Source organism: Ostrea edulis, chromosome 3, assembly GCF_947568905.1.
Source record: "Ostrea edulis chromosome 3, xbOstEdul1.1, whole genome shotgun sequence".
In the NCBI taxonomy this organism is placed as follows: domain Eukaryota; kingdom Metazoa; phylum Mollusca; class Bivalvia; order Ostreida; family Ostreidae; genus Ostrea; species Ostrea edulis.
In genome coordinates this window covers 93879478-93904262 of record NC_079166.1, presented here as the reverse complement: position 1 = coordinate 93904262, position 24785 = coordinate 93879478, and the positions used below count along the sequence as shown (strand labels likewise).

The window sequence follows — 24785 nt, the reverse complement described above, 5'->3', positions numbered from 1 at the left end:
TATCAACATTCCTTATAATTATTCTAAGTCTTAATGATATCAATATGACTGAATTGTATCAACATTCCTTATAATTATTCTAAGTCTTAATGATATCAATATGACTGAATTGTATCAACATTCCTTATAATTATTCTAAGTCTTAATGATATCAATATGACTGAATTGTATCAACATTCCTTATAATTATTCTAAGTCTTAATGATATCAATATGACTGAATTGTATCAACATTCCTTATAATTATTCTAAGTCTTAATGATATCAATATGACTGAATTGTATCAACATTCCTTATAATTATTCTAAGTCTTAATGATATCAATATGATCTTAGTTTTTTGTTGTTTTTTTTTGTTTTTTTTTTATTATTATTATTGCTGGACATTGAACTTTGATCTCGTATCTTATCTTTATCTATACAGTGGTAAAGGAGCTCTTTAATCTCTCTGTAAAGACAATTGGCAAACAAACTTGACAGAATAACATTGTAGATGATAGATTAGACAGAAAGCAGCACTCAAGTCGAGGAATGTAAACACAAAGTATCGTGTCCAGAGACAAGAATATCGTCCACACAGTGATGTTAGAGTTACCCTAATTATCTAAACAAAAGTCAATATTGCCCGACATGCAGTACTCCATACTGACGAATCCACGTCACTTTACATGCAATTTAGTGTTGTATATTAGTCTAAAGGGCAGTTAGATGATTTTGTGCAATTTTGGCTCTGTCAATTAAAATACATATATTTCAAACGCATTGTGTATCTTGTATGATCCTCTTAAATATACATCAGTTGAATGTATTTCACTTCTCAATGACCGGACAGCGTGTGGGAGAGTAATGAAAATTCCCTCCTCATCCAAAACAAGTTTTATCGACTTGCATAGATGGTTTAGAGCGCTAGTCATTGCTAGGAGATTTGGTTCCGCAGGTCATGAGTTCAACCCCGGAAAGGGACGGAAGTGGGTATCCAAATAAAGTGATTTTTTCTGTGTTTAATATTAGATATTCCTTCACTTAACGATTTCCCGGTTATGAAACGAAAATTCTGCTAACGGACCGGTAAAGAGTCTAAACGAAAATTTGAAGTGTGTGTTAAACTAAATGTTGACATATAGAAAATTTAAGCATGTATCTCAACACTGCGATAAGTATAATGTATTTCTGCTTTGTTTTTTGCAAATGATATCCTAGAATATACCCGTGTCCTATATTTCTGCCTACTATTAAGTATGGTGGGACTTGTCCTAGTTCAGGTTTAATCTGCCTAATCAATCTAAACAGGTTTTTTGGCACTTTGCACTAAAATGACCGACGGCATGAACAACAAGATTGTCAAATTTTCGGGACGACCTGTCCCTTCTTCAGGACAAGCAAAAAGAATTACATAATGTGGTCAATATTAACAGAGAATAGTAACAAAACAACAAAAACTGCATACATGTGCACCCAGTACTACAACTACACTTAATCCATAAACGTATTCACACCACAGACTACATGGTTTTGGGTTTTTAGGCTTGCCAATCAATGTTAAAAAGCGGAGCGAATTAGGACATGTCCTGTTCGTCAGAAGAGCTGATCCACAATGTACGAAGTAGTAATGATAGACTTAATTAATAACTATATTACGTTAATAAATAGTAACCCGTACCTGGAGCCATTCTATTTAAACTACGCATTAAGAATAAATAATGTATAATTAGTGATAAAATAAAAATAAAACTAATACATGTACATGTATGATCTGCATTTAGAAGTGAGAATCGTGGTCTTTCGGGTATGACCTTTATAGCGGAGGTCCTGTATCGCAGCAGGCGTTGTCACGTTAGGGAACAAGGAATCGTTACGGCGGGTGTGACCGGTCGACAGGGGATGCTTACTCCTGTAAGACACCTGATACCACATCTGGTATATATTGTTATATTAATCTTTTTTACTTGTTATAACGACCATATAGAATTTGTGAAATGTTGAATTTAAACGAGTCCGTTGAAACCCCTGTAACATCAACTTGTTTATCAGTTGTCGTTTGTTTTAACGTTCTGTGATGTCAAAAAGTCCAGTCTTTAATTCATGGAGAGGAATGGTCGTGTAAAGTGTTGAAAAGTCACACGTTTTGATGTTGATGTGACTCGTGTTATTTGTGTATATGGGTATTAGAACAGATTGTTGGAAGAACTGATCACCAAAGGAAGTGGTATTCAGTAAGGGTATGGCTGACTACAAGATAGGGATAGTTCCGTGTTCCACATTTATTGAACAAACAACATTTAACAACAAACAATTCTGGAATTCTTTGTCGGTAAAACGTATCCAGGGAGGGTGATGAATTTAAGACTGTTCTGGATTTACTACTATCAAAACACAAGGAATCCGTTTTAAAACATCGATCGAATTGCTGCATATCAGGTAATTTGTGAATATTGGCACGAGATGGGCGCTTTTTGTCGCAACCATTTAAAGAAATATTGAATTTCAGCTTGACTGATCAAATCCGAACACAGTGAAGAAAATATGATACGGATTTTTTTAAATGGAAAAATGCTTTTCTTCCTAACAACTATTACAACTTGGTCATGTCAGTATCCGAAATGGGGGCTTCTATCGTAAATGAGCGTTGTGATTTTGTCTTGTATTCCGACCTGCAATGAAAAAAGTAAATGAAGTTAATTTTACAAGCTGTTTTTTATATCTGCTACATGTTTTGAGATTTCAGTCGACTGACGTACGGTTTAAAATTATCTATTTTTTTTAGAATTCGCTCTACTGATTGTAATAGAGGATGTTAGAGTAAGTAAAATGAAATTACTGTCCATGGATATCATTTGATCTGAAAATTCCATTCCGTGGGAATCTGGGTTAGATAGGTACCCCTTTACTTGTCGTAAGAGGCGACTAAATAGGGCGGTCCTTCGAATTAGACCACAAAAACTGAGACTCTGTGTCACAGCAGGTGTGGCACGATAAAATCCCTCCCTGCTCATATGCCGTAAGCACTGAGCATAGGCTTCAATTGCGCAACCCTTTACCAGAAATGGCAACTTCTCCAATATGAGTGAAATTTCTCGATCAGGACGTTAAACAATATACAATCAATCAATCAATGAGAATTCCAAATCCCTTTAAAGGCTCTTACGTTCCAAAGATAATGCCATCTCCTATTGTTTCTGGAAGATTCTCGTTCAACGTTTCGGGAAGTTTGAGCGACAAGAGACCAGCTATTACAGATGTTCCTCCAAATATAACCAATGGTAGAGCCTGACCGAATTTACCGCCAATCAGAACGCCCTGGAAAGGAAAGATATTCTATCATACAGTTCCAGTGTCTTTCATAAAACTTTACATCATAGATAACTAGATATCAAATTAAGGAATACATTTATTATATGAATACAACTTTGAAATGAATGGTTGAAAGTATTCTTTTAAAATAGGAATTCAGTATTTGTCAGTTTTCTTTTCAAATTGTAATTTGTTAAGGCTATTACCGAGTCTGCAATATAAGGCGCAGCTATACTCCCAATGCGCGAGAAACAGGAACTGGCTCCCATCCCAGCATTCCGGACTACCGTGGGGAACAACTCAGCAGAGAAGACGTAGATTACGGCAAACGCTGCAGCGGATCCAAGTTTTCCAATCATCGCCAACGTTGTTGTTAACCATTGATAATCTGTATTTTATTTAAATAACATCCATCAGAACAATAAAACACAATTCATAATTCACCTTTCATATAGTAATGATACTATTTCAGAAAATTGTAAAATGTGGTTGGAATTCAAATATCCGTGTTCCTGTTCTGTTATGAAACTGAGCATTCACTATAATTTTGGTGTGAAATTATACTTCATATCCACAAGTGTGACGCCGAAACAACACCACGTGTACCTGACGCCGAAACAACACCACGTGTACCTGACGCCGAAACAATACCACGTGTACCTATAGGTGTGACTGCTGATGAATTCTTTCCGATGTTGTGATTCCTCGAGATTCCAGCTTACTCTCAGAGGCACTACTTATAAGCAAAAGTTCGGGTATGTACGGGTCACCGGTTGAACTTTCGATATTTTGCATAAAAGGTATGAAGTCCTTTTGATGAAAAGGGTCAGGGGCAAGTGCACATTTTATGATTCAACATGACGACAGTGGGCACTTCTAGGCACCTGATCCCACCTCTGGTATATCCAGGAATCCGTGTTTGTCCATCTCTCTATATTCCATTGCTTATAGGAGTTACGAGATTGATCACTATTCATTATCTTCACCTTGCATCACAACGCTCCCAACATAACTCATTTGTTATTCTCAATTAGTTCAACGTTGTTTACAGCCAGAATCAGACATAATAAAGATAACTTTGAGCTGTTTTTATAGCCAGAATCGTTATAACGATCTAGTTCGTCAATACAACCTCGCATTGGGTCAAATGCTGTCTGACGTGTTTCATACCGATTGTTAAGCCGTTCTTGGCACACTGATTTTGACTGCGGATAACTCCGTTTACCTGATCAGGATATGGGGCTCACGGCGGGTGTGACCGGTCAACAGGGGATGCTTACTCCTCCTAGGCACCTGATCCCACCTCTGGTGTGTCCAGGGGTCCGTGTTTGCCCAACTATCTATTTTGTATTGCTTGTAGGAGTTCTGAGATTGATCACTGTTCGTTATCTTCACCTTGCATAATAAAGGTAACTTTGTCAGGATATCATTTTCAGTATATTATTGCTCTTGATTCCCTATTCTACTAGCAAAAGAAGTGTAGTGCATACTTTAAAAACGTTAAAAACACAACGAGAAAATGCATACTTATACCGTAGATTTCTGTTCTCAATATACAAATGCGATAACAACATTCGTTTTTCAAAACATGGGGTCTATATTTCCTTGCATTATATTGTTCACAAAATCAACTACTTATGATAAAAAATGAGAAATTGCTTTACTTTTGACTACGTACTACAGTTCATCATAAATATTTTAGACAAATTATCTGAAGTTGCATTGTATTTCATATGGTCTCGTTTAAAGTCAACATTTCGCAAATGTTATGGTCGCTATAATGATCTGGTTTGCCCATATATAACCTATCATGTTGTCAAATGCTGTTTGACGTGTTTCATACCGATTGGTAGGCCGTTCTTGACACACTGCTTTTCACTGCGGATTACTCCGTTTACCTGATGAACACATAAGGTTCACAGTGGGTGTGACCGGTCGACAGGAGATCCGTACTCCTCTTAGGTACCTGTCCAGCCGTCCGTGTTTGTCCGTCTCTTTGTTTTGTATTGCTTGTGGGAGTGATTAGGTTGATCACTGTTCGTTATCTTCGTTTTTCATTCTATGTTTAGTAATAAGATTATCAGATTAAAGGATTTCCTTTGAAACACCAATTTACCCCATAACTTTTTGTATTTGATACCGAATGCTCAATTCAAAATACCTTTTCCGCCAAAACTGGTTGGAAATATGGTGCACATGCACGCTATGCCTCCAATCAACATAAATGAACAATGGCATTTCTTCCGTCCCCAGCGGTTTAACAGCAACAGACAGAGTGTGTAAGCCGGAAATTCGACCAAACCGGAAATAAAGAAATTCAGGTAAAAATTTCCTCCAAGATTCCCAGTGTTAAGAGATAGGCCATAATACGTCATGGTCACGACCATCCTAAAAGTAGATCAAACATAGATTCATTTATTTTCGCAGGAAAATGTTTTCTAGATCGTGAAACCGTGATTTTTATAGGATTTTGTGATGTAGCGTCGTTGTACTTATGGTAATTAGAAGATTCCTCATTGTGGACGATATGAATTCATGGTTTGCTACTCGTACAAATGTTTTGGTTTTTTATTTTATTTGTTTTTGTTACGTCAATTTAAAACACATTCACTCACGTCGACACTCCGAGCTGTAGGAGAAGTGTAAAAATTTAGAGATATGCTTGACGTTCAAGGCAATGGTAATGAGAGTTCTTTATCGTGAGACCTAAGTTTATAAGGTCTCGTTCGTAAATATGTGACTCTAACTTTCAAATGCTAAGTATTTGTTGAAGGAGTAGTCACGTCTTAGGTCCAGGATTCGATCCGACAACCGTCTGGTTACTAAAGAAACGCCACAAAAATAATATACACGTGGCTAGGAGTAGACACCACAGGGGCGTAGCTAGGACTGTTTCAATGTGTAGGCACGAAAGATGAAGCTGAAAGTTTCACCGAGCCGCGAAGCACCGAGTGGGTAGGTGCAGGAGGGGGTGGCCCCCTCTCGCTGGGGGTGGGGATGGAGGGTCGCGGGTCATCCCGGAGAAAATTTTGAAATATTAGAACTCGTTTGCACTACGCTGAGCATTAAAATGATTGCAATAGGCATGAAATATTGTCCAACTTTTGAACAATTTAAACTGTTAAGTTCGACTTCGAGTGCGAGTCATTGTGATCACCAAAGTTTAGAAAAAATATATAACCATTATGTAGAATACATTATAAAAAGAAAAGGGCCGACGGAATGATAATTTTATATTCGATTTTAGATACTAGAAATATATATGAACAATTTATATTTTGCAAACATTTATGGACAAAAATGTGTTTTGAAAATAAAGAAAAAAATGTGTAGGCACGTGCCTACTTGGGCCAAACGAAGTTACGCCCCTGCACCACTGAGCCACAAAAATAGGCAATATGATGTGAATAGAAATGGCCGAAAGAATGTGTCCACGGTCATATCAGCAACGTTTACAGGCATCTCTACTCAGTGTGACGATTTCCACGTGCAAGCTTCCCTTGGGGATCAGGGGTTAGAATAGGTCCTCAGTATCCCACCCCCCGGGATCAGGGGTTAGAATAGGTCCTCAGTACCCCCCCCCCCCGGGATCAGGGGTTAGAATAGGTCCTCAGTACCCCCCCCCCCCCCGGGATCAGGGGTTAGAATAGGTCTTCAGTACCTATTGCTTGTCGTAAGAGGCGACTAAATGGGACAGTCCGACAGAGGAGACCGCAAAAACCGAGGTCCCGTATCACAGCAGGTGTGGCATGATAAAGATCCCTCCCTGTTCAATGGCCATAAGCGCCAAAAATAGGCTTAAACTTTGCAGCCCTTCACCAGCAGTATTGACGTCTCCATATGAGTGAAATCTTTTCAAGAGGGACGATAAACAACATTCAATCAATTAATCAATCCACGTGCAAGTAAAGCTAAAGTCAAATTCCATTATCATATTATGTTGGTTTGATATGTAGATTAGTTTGACATCTTGCATTTTACTTCTTTCAGATAGATAAACATTTTATTTGCATTTACAAGCTTGCTTGTATCAATGGTACAAACCAATTGAAAAATAATATCACTGTTCTCACGAACAGAACGCGGGATGTGAAGAGATTCCACAGTCCAGATGATTTCGTTTTCTTTGTGACGTCACTATCGAACAACTTCTCTGGAAGTGTGACTTGGTTTATTTTGGCGGCCTTTCGTATCACTTCCTCTGCCTCGTCAATTCTCCCTTTACTTAACAACCATCTTGGAGATTCTGGAACAATCCTGTTTGACCAATACATACATATCTTTATTTTTAAAGCTTCATTGTTGATTATCTACGATTGATTTTGAACATTTACATTAAAAATAACATTCAAAAGAAAACACAAATAAAAACAAACGCTTACCACCAGAAACTAATGTACAACACTATGGGTATCGACAGACACAGCTCAATCCAGAACCAGTCCCTCAACAGATAGGCCACGCCTCCTAGTAGAAGTAAGCCAAAAGCGAAGAAATAATTCGTCACGATTCCGGCATAGAGACGTTTATGAGGACCAACTAACTCCATACCTAAATGAAAATAACATTAAAATAGCGGACATGGATATGGTGTTCATATTTCAATTCGTTCACGAGTTATGTTACATATGAGGTTCTTGTAGTACACTGTTCTATCAGTACTGAGTTTACTTGTTGTTTGGGAACCATCCTTTGAGTTTCCCGTTGATTTATTTCCGAAATAGGGCTCACGGCGGGTGTGACCGGTCGACAAGGAATGCTTACTCCTCCTAGGCACCTGATCCCACCTCTGGTGTGTCCAGGGGTCAGTGTTTGCAAAACGTTTTATTTTGTTTTGCTTATAGGAGTTATGAGATTGATCACTGTTCGTTGTCTTCACATTTCATATTCTCTAGTGGAGTTCGGACTGGGTTTGCGAGACCGTTATGACATCCTATAACTTTAATTGTGCCAAATGCTGCCTTTCTCGTTATCCTATTTCCACACTAGACATCATTCGCTTAACGATATTGCAAACAATGAAAACCGCTATCCTGTTGGATATTGAACTTTCCTTGTCCCTATTTTAATATCACCTTCCAAGTTGCTTTCATCAATTGTAAGTATTCATTGTTTATCAGCTACATAGTTTACATTTACACGTAGACATTTTCAGAAATCCTCGTAGTTGAGTTACAGTTCCTTTCTACAGCTTTGAAGTTCAATATACTCCTGATGGCATTTAACAACACCGCACACTATAGACGGGTTACTTGGATGGACATATATCACTTGTATACAGGTACTAAGCTTAGACAGGATAGGGGCATGAAATTATTCTCTAGAAAAAGTGTTCACAGTTAGTTTAAGGGGCCTTTAATACAAATACAGTATATCTGATTCGTGTCAGGATTAATGTCGCTGAATGCAAAAGGAAGTTATGCACATTGACGCGCTACTTTATCCTAAAACCTAGTGAAAATTGATTCACATTTCTTCACAGTCCTATCAAACCTTCCCCGAAATTAAGTTCTGTTTTAAATTCACACAATCTAATCGGAATCAATGCCTTTCCAGATGTTCCGCAAACATTCTCTCATTTAATTAAAGTTTGAATCTGTGGTACTTCACTTACTGACACACCTTATAATAAGCGAACAATTTTCCACGAAACAAACAAAGGTAATCAGTTATCTTTTCAATCACATCAGTAGCCGAAAAAATTAAACAGTTTTGCTTTGATACTGCTTCAGAAATTCTTCACAGCTTCAGAGATATTTACGAAATCATTTTCACTTAACAAACTCAATGACAAAATGACCTTCGAAAAATTCCTAAAAAGGCCAATATCGTACGCTAAAAGCAACAGTTGAAAAAATACTATCGAGCTCAAGTGAGTATCTACTATTCTTGAAACTTTCACAAGGCAACGAACAGTGATAAATCTCATAATTCACATAAGGCATACGAACGTTGTCCTATTATACTGATCCCACTTCTGGTATATCTACGGGACCGTTTGTGCGCTACTCTTCATATTTTAGTTATTCTTTATAGTAGTTAAGAGATTACTTCACTTTTAACATATGATCAGTTGTACCCGCCATAAGTCCTATCTCTTAATCCTTTTAAGTCATGTTACCTAGGACGAATCCTGTCATATAAACCCCGGCACTGGATGCGCCCACACACATCCTGATGAAAACGTAAGCTGGGTAACTTGGAGCCCAGGCTACAGCAATAGTAAACACGCTTATCCCAATAACTGCTATACACAACGTTTTCTTCCGTCCAAATCTAGATACAAAAGACATAACTTCTATCATAACTTAGTATCAAAGCACGCAAACATGAGAATTGTTCAGATGTGAATGCCATGTTAAAAGAGGTTTTGCAGTAACAGTTTAATGGAAGGAGAATTCGGGTAAGAATACCCTAGTTTATAAGTTCTTTACGGTGTTGTTGAATGCAGTATTAGAGCCTGGTTTATACGAATCCTTACAAATCAGAAATAACTCCAAAGACGAAAACTCCAATTTGACCACCAAAAAAGAACATCGACTTGGCCAAGGATACTTTAAATCTCTCACTGCACATCAAGTGCATCTAAAATTGAGAAAGGAATGTTAGATCCTCGTGAAATTACATTGCTATTTCACAGGTTTTATCCATTGGAACAGACTATGAAAAATAATATTCACATGAAGTAAGATCAGGTATCTAACGAAATAATAGTGAGGAGTCACACGACAAACGGAGAAAATACGAACAGTCTATTTCATATAAAATGTCGGTGTTCTTACAGGATTTAGCAAATTCTTACCTCTGTTGCAAAAGTGGAATGATAAACATCATCACTATACACCCATTTTGTACATTTCTCTGCATGTCTCGATGAATTCGGATTGATGTCGGTGATATTGTCGTACACATAGTAATTGCATCTATCGTATCGAAGTGTATCATCATCGGGATCGGTGTTGGGGATATACAGATCAATCTGCGAGCTGTGGAGTTCACTTTGAATGTCATATGTATCATTTGCGTAAAATGGCAGCAAACACCTGAAATAAAAATCAAATCTAATAGCTGTGATTTCTTATTTCTGTAATGAAATCCTACAAAAACATTGAATTGAGAAGGGAATTCGTTGATGAGATTGATCACTGTTCGTTATTTTTACTTTTTGATAAGATATTATTAACGGTACGTAATTATATCAGGCTTGGTAATTGTAGATTTTCCTATACTTTGTAATTGAGGGTGTTGTTATGTGATGGACTTTACTGTAGTGTAAGCTCGCTACATAAAAAGTGACGATAACAAACAACGAACAACCCCATAACTTATACAAAGATTAAGAATTAAGATTAAGATTAATAATTAAGAACAGCGCGAACACGGACCCTTAAACACACCAGACGTGCAGAGATTTGCTAGGAGAAATAAGCATCTCTTATTTACTGGTCAAATCCGCCACGAGACCTATATCTTGATCAGGTTGGTTGTTTAACGTCTCAATGGAGAATTTTCCACTCATATGGATATGTCACTGGTTCCGGTGATGGGTTGTAACATTTACGCTTATGATCGGGGCTTACTTTCTTGTGTCACAGTAGCTCTTTTTGCAGGTTTTTGCGGTTTCTTACCACAAGCAAGGGTTACTGCAGATCTAATCTAACCCATATCCTCACGGGGCTCTTGATCAGGTCAATGAACTAATCCATATGTATTATGTAAAGAACGAACTAACAATTTATTTGAAGCACGTTAAACAGCATTCGACTTAACGCCAGGTTGCATTTGTAAATTAGATTGTTATAAAGAACATAAAAATTGCGAAATACTGCCTTTAAAAGGGACTATTGAAACACCTGTAACATAAACTTATTTGTCAGTAGCCAGCTTTGATTTAAAAACTGATCATACACAGACCATGCTCTTGTATATTGAATCAGTTGAGACATAAATATCATATACAGGTGATAATGGAATAGTGCTACATATATATAGGAATTTTATAGTAGATTGTCACGATTTAGAGCTGTTACTTTGCCGTTAACATCTATGTTCAATATAATATCTAAGCATGAAAAGATGTGGACGACTACGTGGTGTCTTAGATTTTGAGTTCAGTGGGATCTATAGAATCGACATAATAGTGAAAGTGAGTATTGTTGATAAACAAAACGTGTCGATATATCTAAATGTTGAGTTAAATGCCACAGGAAGAAATGTTTCTTCTCATATTAAATCATTTCAATAAGGTCTGCGGCGTAAGATTTTACAAAGAGGTTAACTAATATAATACTCTAAACGTTTGTTGTTCTTTTTGCTTACCCATACAAAAGCAATAATACCTACAAAATTATAAACAAGATATATGATGCTAAATATTTCACATATCTTCACTTTTGATCTGAACGGTATTGCTCTTCATGGTTGTTTAAAAGACATCTGGGAAATGAAGCCATATGCTCGCTGTGTTACATGACCTTGCTAAATGTACATGTATATATATCATTGTTCCGTTAAACACCGACAAAAAAATTCAGCGGGACTTTAACAAATATACAACCATCCGACGCAATACCACATGTTGACAGCAACCGAGCTACCATACATTTCCTACACGGTAATTCCACGTCATGTCACCTTATTTCCAAGTGACCCCTTCTTTTTGGAAAACATTAATAGGACCTACTTATTATTAAAAGTTCAGATATATGCTGGTTTCCAGGTGAACTTCACGGATATTTGTAGACAGGTCCAAATATCTCTTGATTGAAAAAAGCTGGGAGCAAGTGCATACTCAAAATAAACATGATATAATCTAACAAGAAATTGCCAGTCATCAGTGAATACCGGTGTTGCCCGCATTTCTATAGATATCATTCCATTGATATATCCAAATTTAGAAAATTTGTTCCAACTGTTTTTCAAATGTGTCTAAAGGTTTACAATAGATTATTGATTAACAGTATTTATTTCATAAAACGTCACAACAAATAATTTATAGTCATTTCACAAAAACATGTACGCCTATTTATCTGTTCAATTCATAGTGGTAATAGAAAACCATATTATGACAATGTCCCCTGTGATACGACTATACCTGCATGTCATGGCATTTTTATGACGTCATATACTGTGAAGTGCACTAAGGTACATTTATGCACTGTGTTATGTTGGGGGGGGGGGGGGGGGGGTTCTTGCATGAAATCAGACAAAATCGTCAACATGACTTATTGTAAATTGAAAAGTAAAATAAATTGATTAATCATCACTGTTCGTTATCTTCGCCTTTCATATAGAAGAAACGATTTTAAGTATTGTATTGGAAGGTATTCTGCGTCATGCATGTTTGTATGATATATTTCCCTTCTCTATTGCAGTTTCGTCAGATTTAGGATAACGCAGTTAAGCATGATTATCTATATCAATGCTCAGAAACCATATAATTAGAATTAGGAGATTTTAGTGTCGGAAATCAAAAAGAAACGTTGAAGAATTTATAAACGATCTCAAACGTAATAAATCTTTCAGATTTCAGATTTCGAACCCGAGGAAGATCCATTTGACACAATGTGTTTTCATTTTGTCTCTGTGTCAGCTAGAAACCCAGTTTAAGAACGAAAGCATAGGAAGAAGCATACAATTAGCATACGCTTTATGTGATAGATTTATAGAAAATCTGATTCCCAGTGATGATATCAGCGTTTTGAAATATATGTTCTACAAATAAGGTAAAATCCACTTCATCTTCAGTTCAAACTTACCGTGGGGATCCCCAGTACCCCCTTGCTTGTCGTAAGAGGCGACTAAATGGAACTGTCCTTCGAATGAGACCGTAAAAAACCGAGGTTCCGTGTCGCAGCAGGTATGGCACGATAAAGATCCCTCCCTGCTCAAGGGCCATAAGTGCCGAGCATAGGCCTAAATTTTGCAGCCCTTCACCGGCAGTGGTGACGTCTCCATATGAGTGAAATATTCTCGAGAGGGACGTTAAACAATATTCAATCAATCAATCAATTCAAAGTGAATACAGTACCAACAACAATCAGCCTCGTAAAAACTATCCCATAGAGATCAAGCTTCCCTTGCAGCAATTTTAAGTCATTCAATTTAGAAGCAGACTTTGAATTAGCATAAAGACTGGGTACTCACCGGTGTTTCGGTACTCCAAGGAGAAAAACAGATATCACCGTGATGACACCAGCTGTGGCGGACGGGAGACATATTGTCAGGAAATACAAAAGTTTTTGATACCTTCCAAATTCTCCGAGTTTAATCAGAATATCATCGAAATTCATTTTAACGTTTTAATTATATTCCATGCTATTCAACAGGAACCTTTTCGTCAGTCTTCTGATCTTATCAGATATGGAGGTACATCCGTGACACAATTATACCTTAACAATTTTGTTTTAATGATTTCATTTTAACATATTTTGGTCAAACTTCTAATCTATATTCTTGTCTGAACGAATCTATTTTAAGGATTAGGGTTAATCTATTTTAAGATTTCTCCTTCTGTTTTTAATGCTAATTCGAAGGTTTTGTTGTGATGATTTTATTTTGACATTTCAGTTCTATATTGTTATCTAAAATCTTTATTTTATCATTTTTGTTTTGTTTATAATTCTGGTTTTATATTTTTGTTTTAACAATTCATTATATTTTTATTTTATTTTTTCGTTTTTGTTCAAAATTTCCTCCTTTTTTTTTTTTTTTTTGTTATCGTTTTCCAATGTTTCTAAAACGTTTATTCTAAAGAAGTTTCCCTAAATCTGTTAATTTGAAATGGTAACCCGTATGGTCAGTTTATGATCGACGAGGGGCAATCTAATCGCCGCGCGTTATGTGTCGTAAGCTGGCATGTACATACAAGGATCAATTTTGGCCTATTTTCAGAAGTTGGTGATTTTATGAGTGCAAGCAAACATGAGTACAGAGAAGGCCGCTGTAACAAATGTTTTATGTACAAATTATAATTATATATTACGCATGGCAGATGTGACCGGTTAACAGGAGATGTATACCTCTCCTAGGCATTTAATCTCACCTATGATGTGTCCTAGGCTCCGCGTTTGTCCTACGTTGAATTTTGCATTCTTTATATCAATGATTGAATTACTCACTGTTCTTTATCTTTACCTTTTCAAGAAATAAATTTGTAGACTCAAAATTATAGACAAGTACAAAAAGTTAAGATGTAAAACTTATACGGTACCAATTTTGATGCATCAGATACGCATTTCGACAAATAGTGTCTCTTCAGTGATGCTCAACCGAAATGTTTGAAATCCGAAATAACTATGAAGATTTAAAGCTATTTTAGGGGGAAACAGAGTGCCAAAAAAGTGGAGTCAAATTCGTCTAAGGATAAGAGCTATGCGTGAGGGAGATAATCCTTAATTTTGAAATGAATTTCTAAATTGTATAACAGCAATTAAATATGCATCCGTATTTTCAAGCTAGTAACAAATTACTTAGCTACTTGGCTGTAGAGACCCTCTGAGACTAACAGTCCACCAGCAGAGGCCTCGACCCAGGGGTCATAATGTAAAACTTATACGGTACCAATTTTGATGCACCAGATGCGCAGATAAAATAGATAAAATTCTTAAGTTAAAGATATAGAATAAATATGTTGTAATAGAATTTTAAAAAGAAAATGCTGAAATATTGTGGCACCGATGTGCCTCCATACTCAAAATATGCTTACTTATGATCAAGAATAAACATTGTGCAAGGTATGAAAAAATTGTAAAGTGATATTGGATCAATTCAAATAATACGTCATCAAGAAAATCGTATTTAACAACAACTTAAGTAACCAAATGATATTTGCAAAAGAAAGCTTTTTTATAGATAAAGATCAACATCACAAGACGTAATCTACAAATATAAGGTATTCGATAGATATGTTGCCCAACTTTTTTTTGTATGCAACTAGGTTAAGGCTTTCCATAGTCAAATGCACAATAATCATGGGGTGAAATTGCACCTCAAATTCACAGGTATCATTATGTGACCGGTCAACAGAACATGCGTACTCCTCCTAGGTACCTGATCCCACCTCTGGTGTGTACAAGGGTTCGTGTTTGCCCAACTATATATTTTGCATAGGAATTATGAGTGTTTGTTATCTTCACCTTTATATGAGTTATGAGATTGATTTGTTTCCAATATTTCGGCTTGAGCATCACTGAAGAGACATTATTTGTCAAAATGCACATCTGGTGCATCAAAATTGGCACCGTATAAGTTTTACATTCATTACTGCTCGTTATCTTCACCTTTTATCCTGACACCAACAACATTTTCAAACCTCATTAATACCTTACATCCCTGGAATGGTACTATGATTATTGAAATGCAATTATTGGTTTAACGTTATTGAGCCTACAAATACCACATTCTCCCTGAGTTATCTTCGCCTTCCATACTTTATCACTATGGCCCCGTGTAATTCCTGATACGAGTTGTGATATTTTTGGTTGCATGGTTACTTCTCCTTGGCACCTTATCCTACTTTTAGTATGTCTAGGTATCTGTGTTTGCCCTACTCTTGATTTCGTATTCTTTGGAGGCTATATATATATATATATATATATATATGTAAGGGGAGAACATTTTTTATAAAAAAAAAAAAAAAAAAAAAGAAATAAGTTGTATCAGATGGGATTCGAACCGGGTGCCGAGAGAAGGTCGCGGGTGATGGACGATAGGCATTAACCTCTGCGCCATTGAGACTCTGCAACTACTTAGATATTTTTGGTATTCTGTGTGTCTGATTAGTATTGTAAAATTAATTATAATTGACTTTGAAGAGTATTATATTCTATTAATTTTGGGTAAAAGTATCTCTTGTTGAGTTAAAATAATTTCGTGTAATATTTTTCACACTTATGAAGACGGTCAGTGATTGGTCAGTATGTGTAATAATAGAACCTGCTATTGGCGGTATTTTTGCACGAGATACAGAACAACAAAGACGTGTCTGATGTTGTGTAAGTTTTTGGTGATATATTTGTCATTTTCAAGTACACAATAATTTGTCAGTGAATATTTTGAGTGCATAGATTCACTATATCGTGTGCAAGGTATTGTAAGAGATTCTTTGCTAAACAATGCTGTTAGGAAGCAGAATTCAATATTTAGCATTTGCTTTAATCAGACATATAGAATTGAGAACTAGTTTGTAGCTTAATGTTTTCTATTTATACTTAATGGGAGAATATAATTGAGTTTTACATACATGTACTTCGGTGACACAACGGTGTTTGAGTTATATGTGTGTTTCAGTATATTTACAGTGTTTATTTTATTAATAGGTCTAAATGTAGGTGATCAATGTATTACGTTGACCTTGACCTGTCGTGGTGGCCATTTTTTGGGCCGGATATTGCGTGCCTTGTTTAGGTTTGTGAACTTTGCGTATTTGCAATTGCTATTTGTTCATGTTGCTAATTATGCATGTTTATAATACATGTACTACATATGAATCCTTGCAAAGGAAATATGTTTGTATATATGATTGAGGTCAAGCAAATCTTGTACATTGATTAAGTCAATAGAACAAATTATAATGTGTTTTTATTTATTTATATTTATAGGAGCACTGTCATTGATTCATTCATTGATTCATCATTGATTGATCACATTACACTACAACTGTGAATAAAAGGTGAAAAGAACTTGTGTGTTACATATATATATATATATATTATTTAGATATTTCCTTGATAGCATTGTTGATCTGATGTATATTAAACTGAAAATCAACCGCTGGGTGTAGATACAAAAGGACAAAAAAGAAATAAATCAGTAAGAGAAAGATGAAGGTAATGATCTCCTATAAGGGATACAATATAAATATATAGATACTAAGTACCTTTACCTCCCAGGAATGACATTAATATTATTGAAATATAATCACTGGTTTAACAAATCACGTGATGGAGCCTACCAATACCAACTACACATTCCCTCAATGTACATCTGTCATTATCTTCACCTTTTATACTGCATCACTTCGGTCTCGTCTTACGAGTTATAGCTCTTTTGATTGCAAGAGACAGAACAAAAATGGTGGCGGGGAAAATACCACATGAGGATGGAAACTGAATTTGACTTCGAGATGTTGCTATCTAAGCAGCTACAGCGGGTAGAATCTATAAAATATTAAACCCATCAAATGCAATTCAGTATTGAATGTTTGCATATGAAAAACACTGATTTTGACTGCGGATAACTCCGTTTACCTGATCAGGATATGGGGCTCACGGCGGGTGTGACCGGTCAACAGGGGATGCTTACTTCTCCTAGGCACCTGATCCCACCTCTGGTGTGTCCAGGGGTCCGTGTTTGACCAACTATCTATTTTGTATTGCTTGTAGGAGTTATGAGATTGATCATTGATCATTGTTCGTTATCTTCACCTTGCATCTAGGAGGAGTAACCATCCCCTGTCGACCGGTCACATCTGCTCTGTACCATATATGTTGATCAGGTAAAAATAAGTTATCCGTAGTCAGAATCAATGTGCCAAAAACGGCATAACAATTGGTATGAAACACGTCAAACAGTATTTGACCCAATGACAGGCTATATTGGCAAACTAGATCATAGACTTTGCAAAATACTGACTTTTGTTTGCCAGTTGTCTGCCTCGATTTAAACACTGATCATACTCAGAACAAGCTCTTGCGTATCGAATCAGCTTTGAGATATAAACACATATTGGCATATGCCGTACATATATTCTTTACTTGTAAGCTGACATGTTCATTTCTTTCTTGTTTGAATAATGAGTTTTCACGTTATGTAGAAAGGTAACTTGCACGTCATAATTTGGATTAGAATTCATAAACAACGAACTAACTGAGGTTTACTGTTTAAAAACAACATTGATATCACAACATACCTATACATGTACAGTATTACATCATAGACTATAAATACATGCACATGAAAGGTGAAGATAACGAACAGTGATCAATCTCATAACTCTTTCAAGCAATACAAAATACATAGTTGGGCAAACACAGACCCCTGGAAACACCTTAGTGGGCTAGGAGGAGTAAGCATCCCCTGTCGACCGGTCACACCCGCTGTGAGTCCTATATCCTGATCAGGTAGTACAGCATTCAAAGACACAGAGATTTACAACTAACATTTATAATAAACAGTGTTGATAATTGTAATACATCTATTAACGTTGATGCTTTGGTGTCTTGTTTATAGGTTCTTTGTGACAACAAACAGCGGGAAGTGCAAAATGCTTTTATACACTGCATAATAAAATCGGATAATCGGACTGAATATTGGCACGAGGTGGGTGTAATCTACAAGTACTTTTTTAACAAGGCAAGTGTATGTATTCACAAAAATATCTGTCGACAAATGACAGAACACGGACAAACTTTGAAATAAAAAGCTCAATGGAACGTAAGGAAGAGCAGGTCACAAAATGAATACAATTTCCTATGGACAACATTGCTTTCCCTTCTTAGCTACGGTTACAACTGTGTCATGTCAGTATCCGAAATGTGGGCTTCTATTGTAAAGGATCTTTGTGATTTTGTCTTGTATTCCGATCTGCAATAAAAAAAAAAAAAAGTAAATGAAATTAATTTTACAAAGCTGTGTTCTATATCTGCTATATATTTTGAGAATTATTTCTTCTGCTGGTATTAGATAGAAAATGTTAACGTAAGTACAATGAAATTATTGTCTATGGATATCATTTGATCTGAGAATTCCAAATCCCTACAAATGTTCTTACGTTCCGAAGATAATGCCATCTTCTATTGTTTCTGGAAGATTCTCGTTCAATGTTTCGGGAAGTTTGAGCGACAAGAGACCAGCTATTACAGATGCTCCCCCAAATATAACCAATGGTAGAGCCTCACCGATATTACCGCCAATCAGAACGCCCTGGAAACGAAAGATATTCTACCACATATTCCAAACGTCTTTCACAAAAAACTACATCATAAATAACTAGATATTGAATTCAAGAATACATGTATTATGTGGATACAATTCGGAAATGAATAGTTCGAAAATATTTTTCATAAAGATAAGAATTCATTTCTAAAACATCATTTGTTAAGGATATTACCGAGTCTGCAATATAAGGCGCAGCTATACCACCCAAGCGTGCGCAACAGGAACTGGCTCCCATCCCGGCATTCCGGACTACCGTGGGAAACAACTCAGCAGAGAAGATGTATATTACAGCAAACGCTGCGGCGGATCCAAGTTTTCCAATCATCGCCAATGTTGTTGTTAACCATTGATAATCTGTATTTTGTTTAAATAACATCCTTCAGAACGATAAAACAAAATTCATGACAACGTGAAGATAATGAACAGCAACCAATCTCCATAACTCCTATAAATAATATAGCATGAAGAGTAGGGCAAACGCGGACCCCTGTATATACCAGAGGTGGGATCAGGCGCATAGGAGGAGTAAGCATCCCCTGCGGACCGGCCACACCCGACGTAAGCCCTATATATCGATAAACACGAAATGCTGTTTGTACCACCCTTTTCAGTACCAGGTTATTTAGACATACACGTAAAATCATGGCTATTTACCGCTCAGTTTTTCCACCAAACAACATCGATCTATGAATTGGACAAACATATTTTTACGATATATTTTATCTTTTCAGAGTGTATATCAGATAAAACACGGTTTTATATTTCACGAAACCAAAATGTTCACAAAAATCAATTGAATATGACAAACATGGAGAAAATCCATCATGTTTGATGGTGTATACTCCAAATAACCATAAAATATAAGAGACAAGTTATGTATCAGAACGGATTCTTTACGTCTATCTTTAGATTCTGAAATTTGACAGGCTCTTATCATCGATCTACGTGTTAAACTAATCGATTAAACATTTAATCTAATTCTACGTGTTACACTAATCGATTAAACATTAAATCTAATTCGGAATTTATGGATAGAGTTATTTCCACACCAAAAACAAAAAAATGTTACTGTTTACCTGTTTTAGTATTACCGTATAGCAAGTTTTCCACAGCTCTAAAATGTGGCGAAGGTACATGTATGTTAATGATTTTAAAGGAATAAATTATGACGGCCAGGTAAGAGTTATCTTTCTTGCAAATACTGAAGTCGCCATTGGGTGCATATTTGGCGAGTGAAATTTTGGCGGAAAACTATCTAACCGCTTAAATATGCCAAACGTATCACCCCACTAAAGACACACCCCCCCCCTTACAGTATTTTATGCCTTTTTCTATGCATTTATTACTCTTTCTTTTAGTTTCTTTCATTGTTTTAAATATAAACCGCTTTGGGGTAATTTGTCTTGATTAATTTGATTTGAACATATTTTATTGTATAGATAAACAAAAAGATCGGCTACAAGTTCTAGAAACTTAGAACACCTCTCCCGATGCCTTGATTAGACAAAGCGCTATAAAAATCTTCAATAACAATAATAAAAATTACACATAGTCCGTTCGGTATAAAATCATCAAATTCAGTGTGAAAGATTCACTTTCTAATATTGATCCATCCCTCATACTTTACAGTTTACTGTATTTGATACCAAATAGTCGACTTTAAATACCTTCCCCGCCAAAACTCGTTGAAAATATGGTGCACATGCACGCTATGCCTCCAATAAGCATAAATGAACAGTGACATTTCTTCCGTCCCCAGCGGTCTAACAGCAAGAAACAGAGTGTGTAAGCCGGAATTTCGACCAAACCAGATATAAAGAAATTCAAATAAAAATCTCCTCCAAGATTCCCAGTGTTAAGGGATAGGCCGTAGTACGTCATGGTCACGACCATCCTGAAAGTAGATCATACGTAGAATCATTCATCCTGAAAGTAGATCATACGTAGAATCATTCATCCTGAAAGTAGATCATACGTACAATCATTCATTTTCGCAGGATAATATTTTCGAGGTTCATGTGAAAGATGATATATTTTTAGGGTATGTATTTCACGATGCAGTTCCCCATTATTATGGTTGTTAATATCCTCCGGTTCGTGGACGATTTGAATTCATAGCTTGTTCATAAATTGCTTAGTTTCCTTAGCTTTTTCCGAGAATTTTTCACTCTTATCGACATCAACAGCTATAGATTAAATGTTACAAATTTAGCCATAGAAATTTTGGTTCTTTATTGAACCAACGCATGTTGCGACAAGGAATCTCGGTTGTTAAGGTATCATCAAAAAGATCCACCCCCTTTCGTTTAAATGTTGAGCAATCACTGCCTAGTTTTACGCCAATGGTTTGACATGACAAGATACAAGCGGGGCTTAAACACTCTACCACTGACCCACCACAATCGGTCATCCTACAAAAAAAATCGAGCTACTATTACACACGGGACGCGAACATAATGACTGACTGAATGAGTCCATGGTCATAATTATATGTATTTGATATGTTTTACGGTGTGACCGTAGAGACCAACAAAGCTTGCAACACAACTCAAGGCATTTAATGCCTATTCATTTAACGCGAGAAATATAACGCTGTCGATGTAAATAATGCACTTTTATTCAGTTTGTGAGTAAAATGTCCAGAGTTTACACATCGATAAATTCTTTAAAAATAATGTTTAATCCTATAATAATCATTGGACGCGATCTTCGCTCACTAATATCGTTTACGGGTGACCGTTGTATAATCATTGGACACGATCTTCGCTCACTAATATCGTTTACGGGGTGACCGTTGAGACGAACAAAGATACGACATTGAATCCGCCTATTCATTTAATGCGGTCAATATAACGCGGTCGATATAAACAGTGCATTGTGACGTCATTTTAGCTGCGGTCTTTCCCCTTTTCTTTCAAAGTAATTAACAACAATACGTACGAAGGTATGAGAAAACTTGTCTGGAATTTAAAAATGTTTTTGATACTTTCAGAAATATTGGCTTGTTTTATCTGCAGGGTTGTCCATGAAGTATACCGCAGTGACGGTGATAATATTGGCTTGTTTTATCTACAGGGTTGTCCATGAAGTATACCGCAGTGACGGTGATAATATTGGCTTGTTTTATCTACAGGGTTGTCCATGAAGTATACCGCAGTGACGGTGATAATATTGGCTTGTTTTATCTACAGGGTTGTCCATGAAGTATACCGCAGTGACGGTGATAATATTGGCTTGTTTTATCTACAGGGGTGTCCATGAAGTATACCGCAGTGACGGTGATAATATTGGCTTGTTTTATCTACAGGGTTGTCCATGAAGTATACCGCAGTGACGGTGATAATATTGGCTTGTTTTATCTACAGGGTTGTCCATGAAGTATACCGCAGTGACGGTGATAATATTGGCTTGTTTTATCTACAGGGTTGTCCATGAAGTATACCGCAGTGACGGTGATAATATTGGCTTGTTTTATCTACAGGGTTGTCCATGAAGTATGCCGCAGTGACGGTGATAATATTGGCTTGTTTTATCTACAGGGGTGTCCATGAAGTATACCGCAGTGACGGTGATAATATTGGCTTGTTTTATCTACAGGGTTGTCCATGAAGTATACCGCAGTGACGGTGATATTTTTCCAGAAGTATTGTTCAGCTGATGAAGAGCAAACCACGTGACTCAAATGTGTAATCATTGGACAGAGCTCGTCGCATCGCTTCGTAGCATGCATATCTATATATACGTAGTTTACCGGTTTCCCTCTACGAACAAACCAGGTAAACATCAAAATATGAAAGGTTCAGAGTGTTGAACTCTGTTGAGTTGATATATTGATTAAGATTCACACACTACACGGCATTTTATCAAATATTCAATTTTCAGGTATAACCTAGTAATGTATTAATTGTACAAACCAATTGAAAAAGATTATTATTGTTCTCACGAAAAGAACACGGGATGTGAAGAGATTCCATAATCCAGATGATTTCGTTTTCTTTGTGACGTCACTATCGAACAACTTCTCTGGAAGTGTGACTTGATTTATTTTGGCGGCCTTTCGTATCACTTTCTCTGCCTCGTCAATCCTCCCTTTACTTAACAACCATCTTGGGGATTCTGGAACAACCCTGTTTGACCAATATATTCATATATTTATTTTTAAAGCTCCACTAGTGATTGACTACTATATTGATTTTGAAAAATTATATACATGTATATATTTAAAAACTGGCATTGAAAAGAAAAGAGAATAAAAACAAACGCTTACCACCAGAAACTAATGTACAACACTATGGGTATCGACAGACACAGCTCAATCCAGAACCAGTCCCTCAACAGATAGGCCACGCCTCCTAGTAGAATCAAACCAAAAGCGAAGAAATAATTCGTCACGGTTCCGGCATAGAGACGCTTATGTGGACCAACTAACTCCATACCTAAATGAAAATGGGCGAAGCATTACATATAACAGACTTTATTTCCATCCGTGTACACGTTATGCTGCGTTCTGATAGTACTATGTCCAGTTTGGTAAAGGCACAGTTCTAGTTGCAAGGTGACTTTTCCTCTATGTATTATTTGATGGAGTTAGTACTTTAACTTCGTCGCATTCTTTGACTTCGATAATCCCCACCATACTTACTTAATCGTTGTCTTTCTCTCTATGTACACGCGAGATCTGTGGTTCGTTTAACTATATTGTAATTGCTTTTTTCATTTCACAATACAAAGTTCTTCAAACTGATTACTATTACTTCAAGGTCCTATTGAAAATTCTCAGAAATAAATATTTGTCATACAAATCCACACATATTACAGGGAATCTATGCATTTCCAATAATTTTAGGATCGTTGCGGTTTTCGTTCTGCACAAAACTTTACCTCGTAAAATCCTGCTTTCATTATTGTTACAGGCACATTAATGTACCAAAACACATCAAATAAAATACTACATGAGCTTAATAAGTCAATGTAATAAGAATTACTCCCGCTTACCTCCATGTTAAACAACAGCTACAGTACACGTTGAGCCATAGCACAACTATGGCTGCCTGTTATACTGAAACAGTAACTTAAATACTGATCAATATTTAGCAATTCATATGATTTATTCAAATCAAATTCATTCTGAACACTTCAAATTCGAAAGAAAAGTGGTGGAGAACAATAGGGCGATTTTCCCATCCTCTTTTGGGAACCTTTTCACTTTATCATCGCAATACACCCAACAACTGATACATACACAGGCAAATGTGCCTCACGTGAATTTCACGTGAAATGCTGTTCACGTGAAATTCACATGAACCTTTCACGTGAAATTCACGTAAATTTCATGTGAATTTCACGTGAAATGCTGTTCACGTGAAATTCACATGAACCTTTCACGTGAAATTCACGTAAATTTCATGTGAATTTCACGTGAAAAGTGATTCACGTGAAATTCACGTTAATATGTCCACATGAATTTCACGTGAATCACTTTTCACGTGAAATTCACGTTAAAATATTCACATGAATTTCACGTGAACAGCAATTCACATGAAATTCACGTTAAATT

At 36.4% G+C, this 24785-nt stretch overlaps 1 protein-coding gene and 1 long non-coding RNA gene across 2 annotated transcripts in view; one reads left to right on the top strand and one right to left on the bottom strand.

The window, feature by feature from the left end:
- LOC125674454 (uncharacterized) overlaps window positions 1-24785 on the bottom strand; it is a 50065-nt gene that overhangs the window by 14441 nt on the left and 10839 nt on the right. Inside the window, exons 5-19 of the mRNA XM_048911597.2 lie at window positions 23496-23664; window positions 23143-23355; window positions 20896-21122; window positions 19401-19582; window positions 19062-19213; window positions 18800-18874; window positions 13436-13582; window positions 10092-10332; window positions 9771-9874; window positions 9411-9565; window positions 7672-7840; window positions 7334-7546; window positions 5451-5677; window positions 3496-3677; window positions 3144-3295 (exon numbers count right to left, since the gene is read on the bottom strand). Of these exons, the coding sequence (XP_048767554.2) occupies window positions 3144-3295; window positions 3496-3677; window positions 5451-5677; window positions 7334-7546; window positions 7672-7840; window positions 9411-9565; window positions 9771-9874; window positions 10092-10332; window positions 13436-13582; window positions 18800-18874; window positions 19062-19213; window positions 19401-19582; window positions 20896-21122; window positions 23143-23355; window positions 23496-23664 (2608 nt within the window). The remainder of the gene's footprint in view (window positions 1-3143; window positions 3296-3495; window positions 3678-5450; window positions 5678-7333; window positions 7547-7671; window positions 7841-9410; window positions 9566-9770; window positions 9875-10091; window positions 10333-13435; window positions 13583-18799; window positions 18875-19061; window positions 19214-19400; window positions 19583-20895; window positions 21123-23142; window positions 23356-23495; window positions 23665-24785) is intronic.
- On the top strand, window positions 15904-16968 carry LOC130053029 (uncharacterized). The gene is made up of 2 exons (XR_008801470.1): window positions 15904-16696; window positions 16891-16968. It is a non-coding gene; the product is annotated as an uncharacterized LOC130053029 (long non-coding RNA).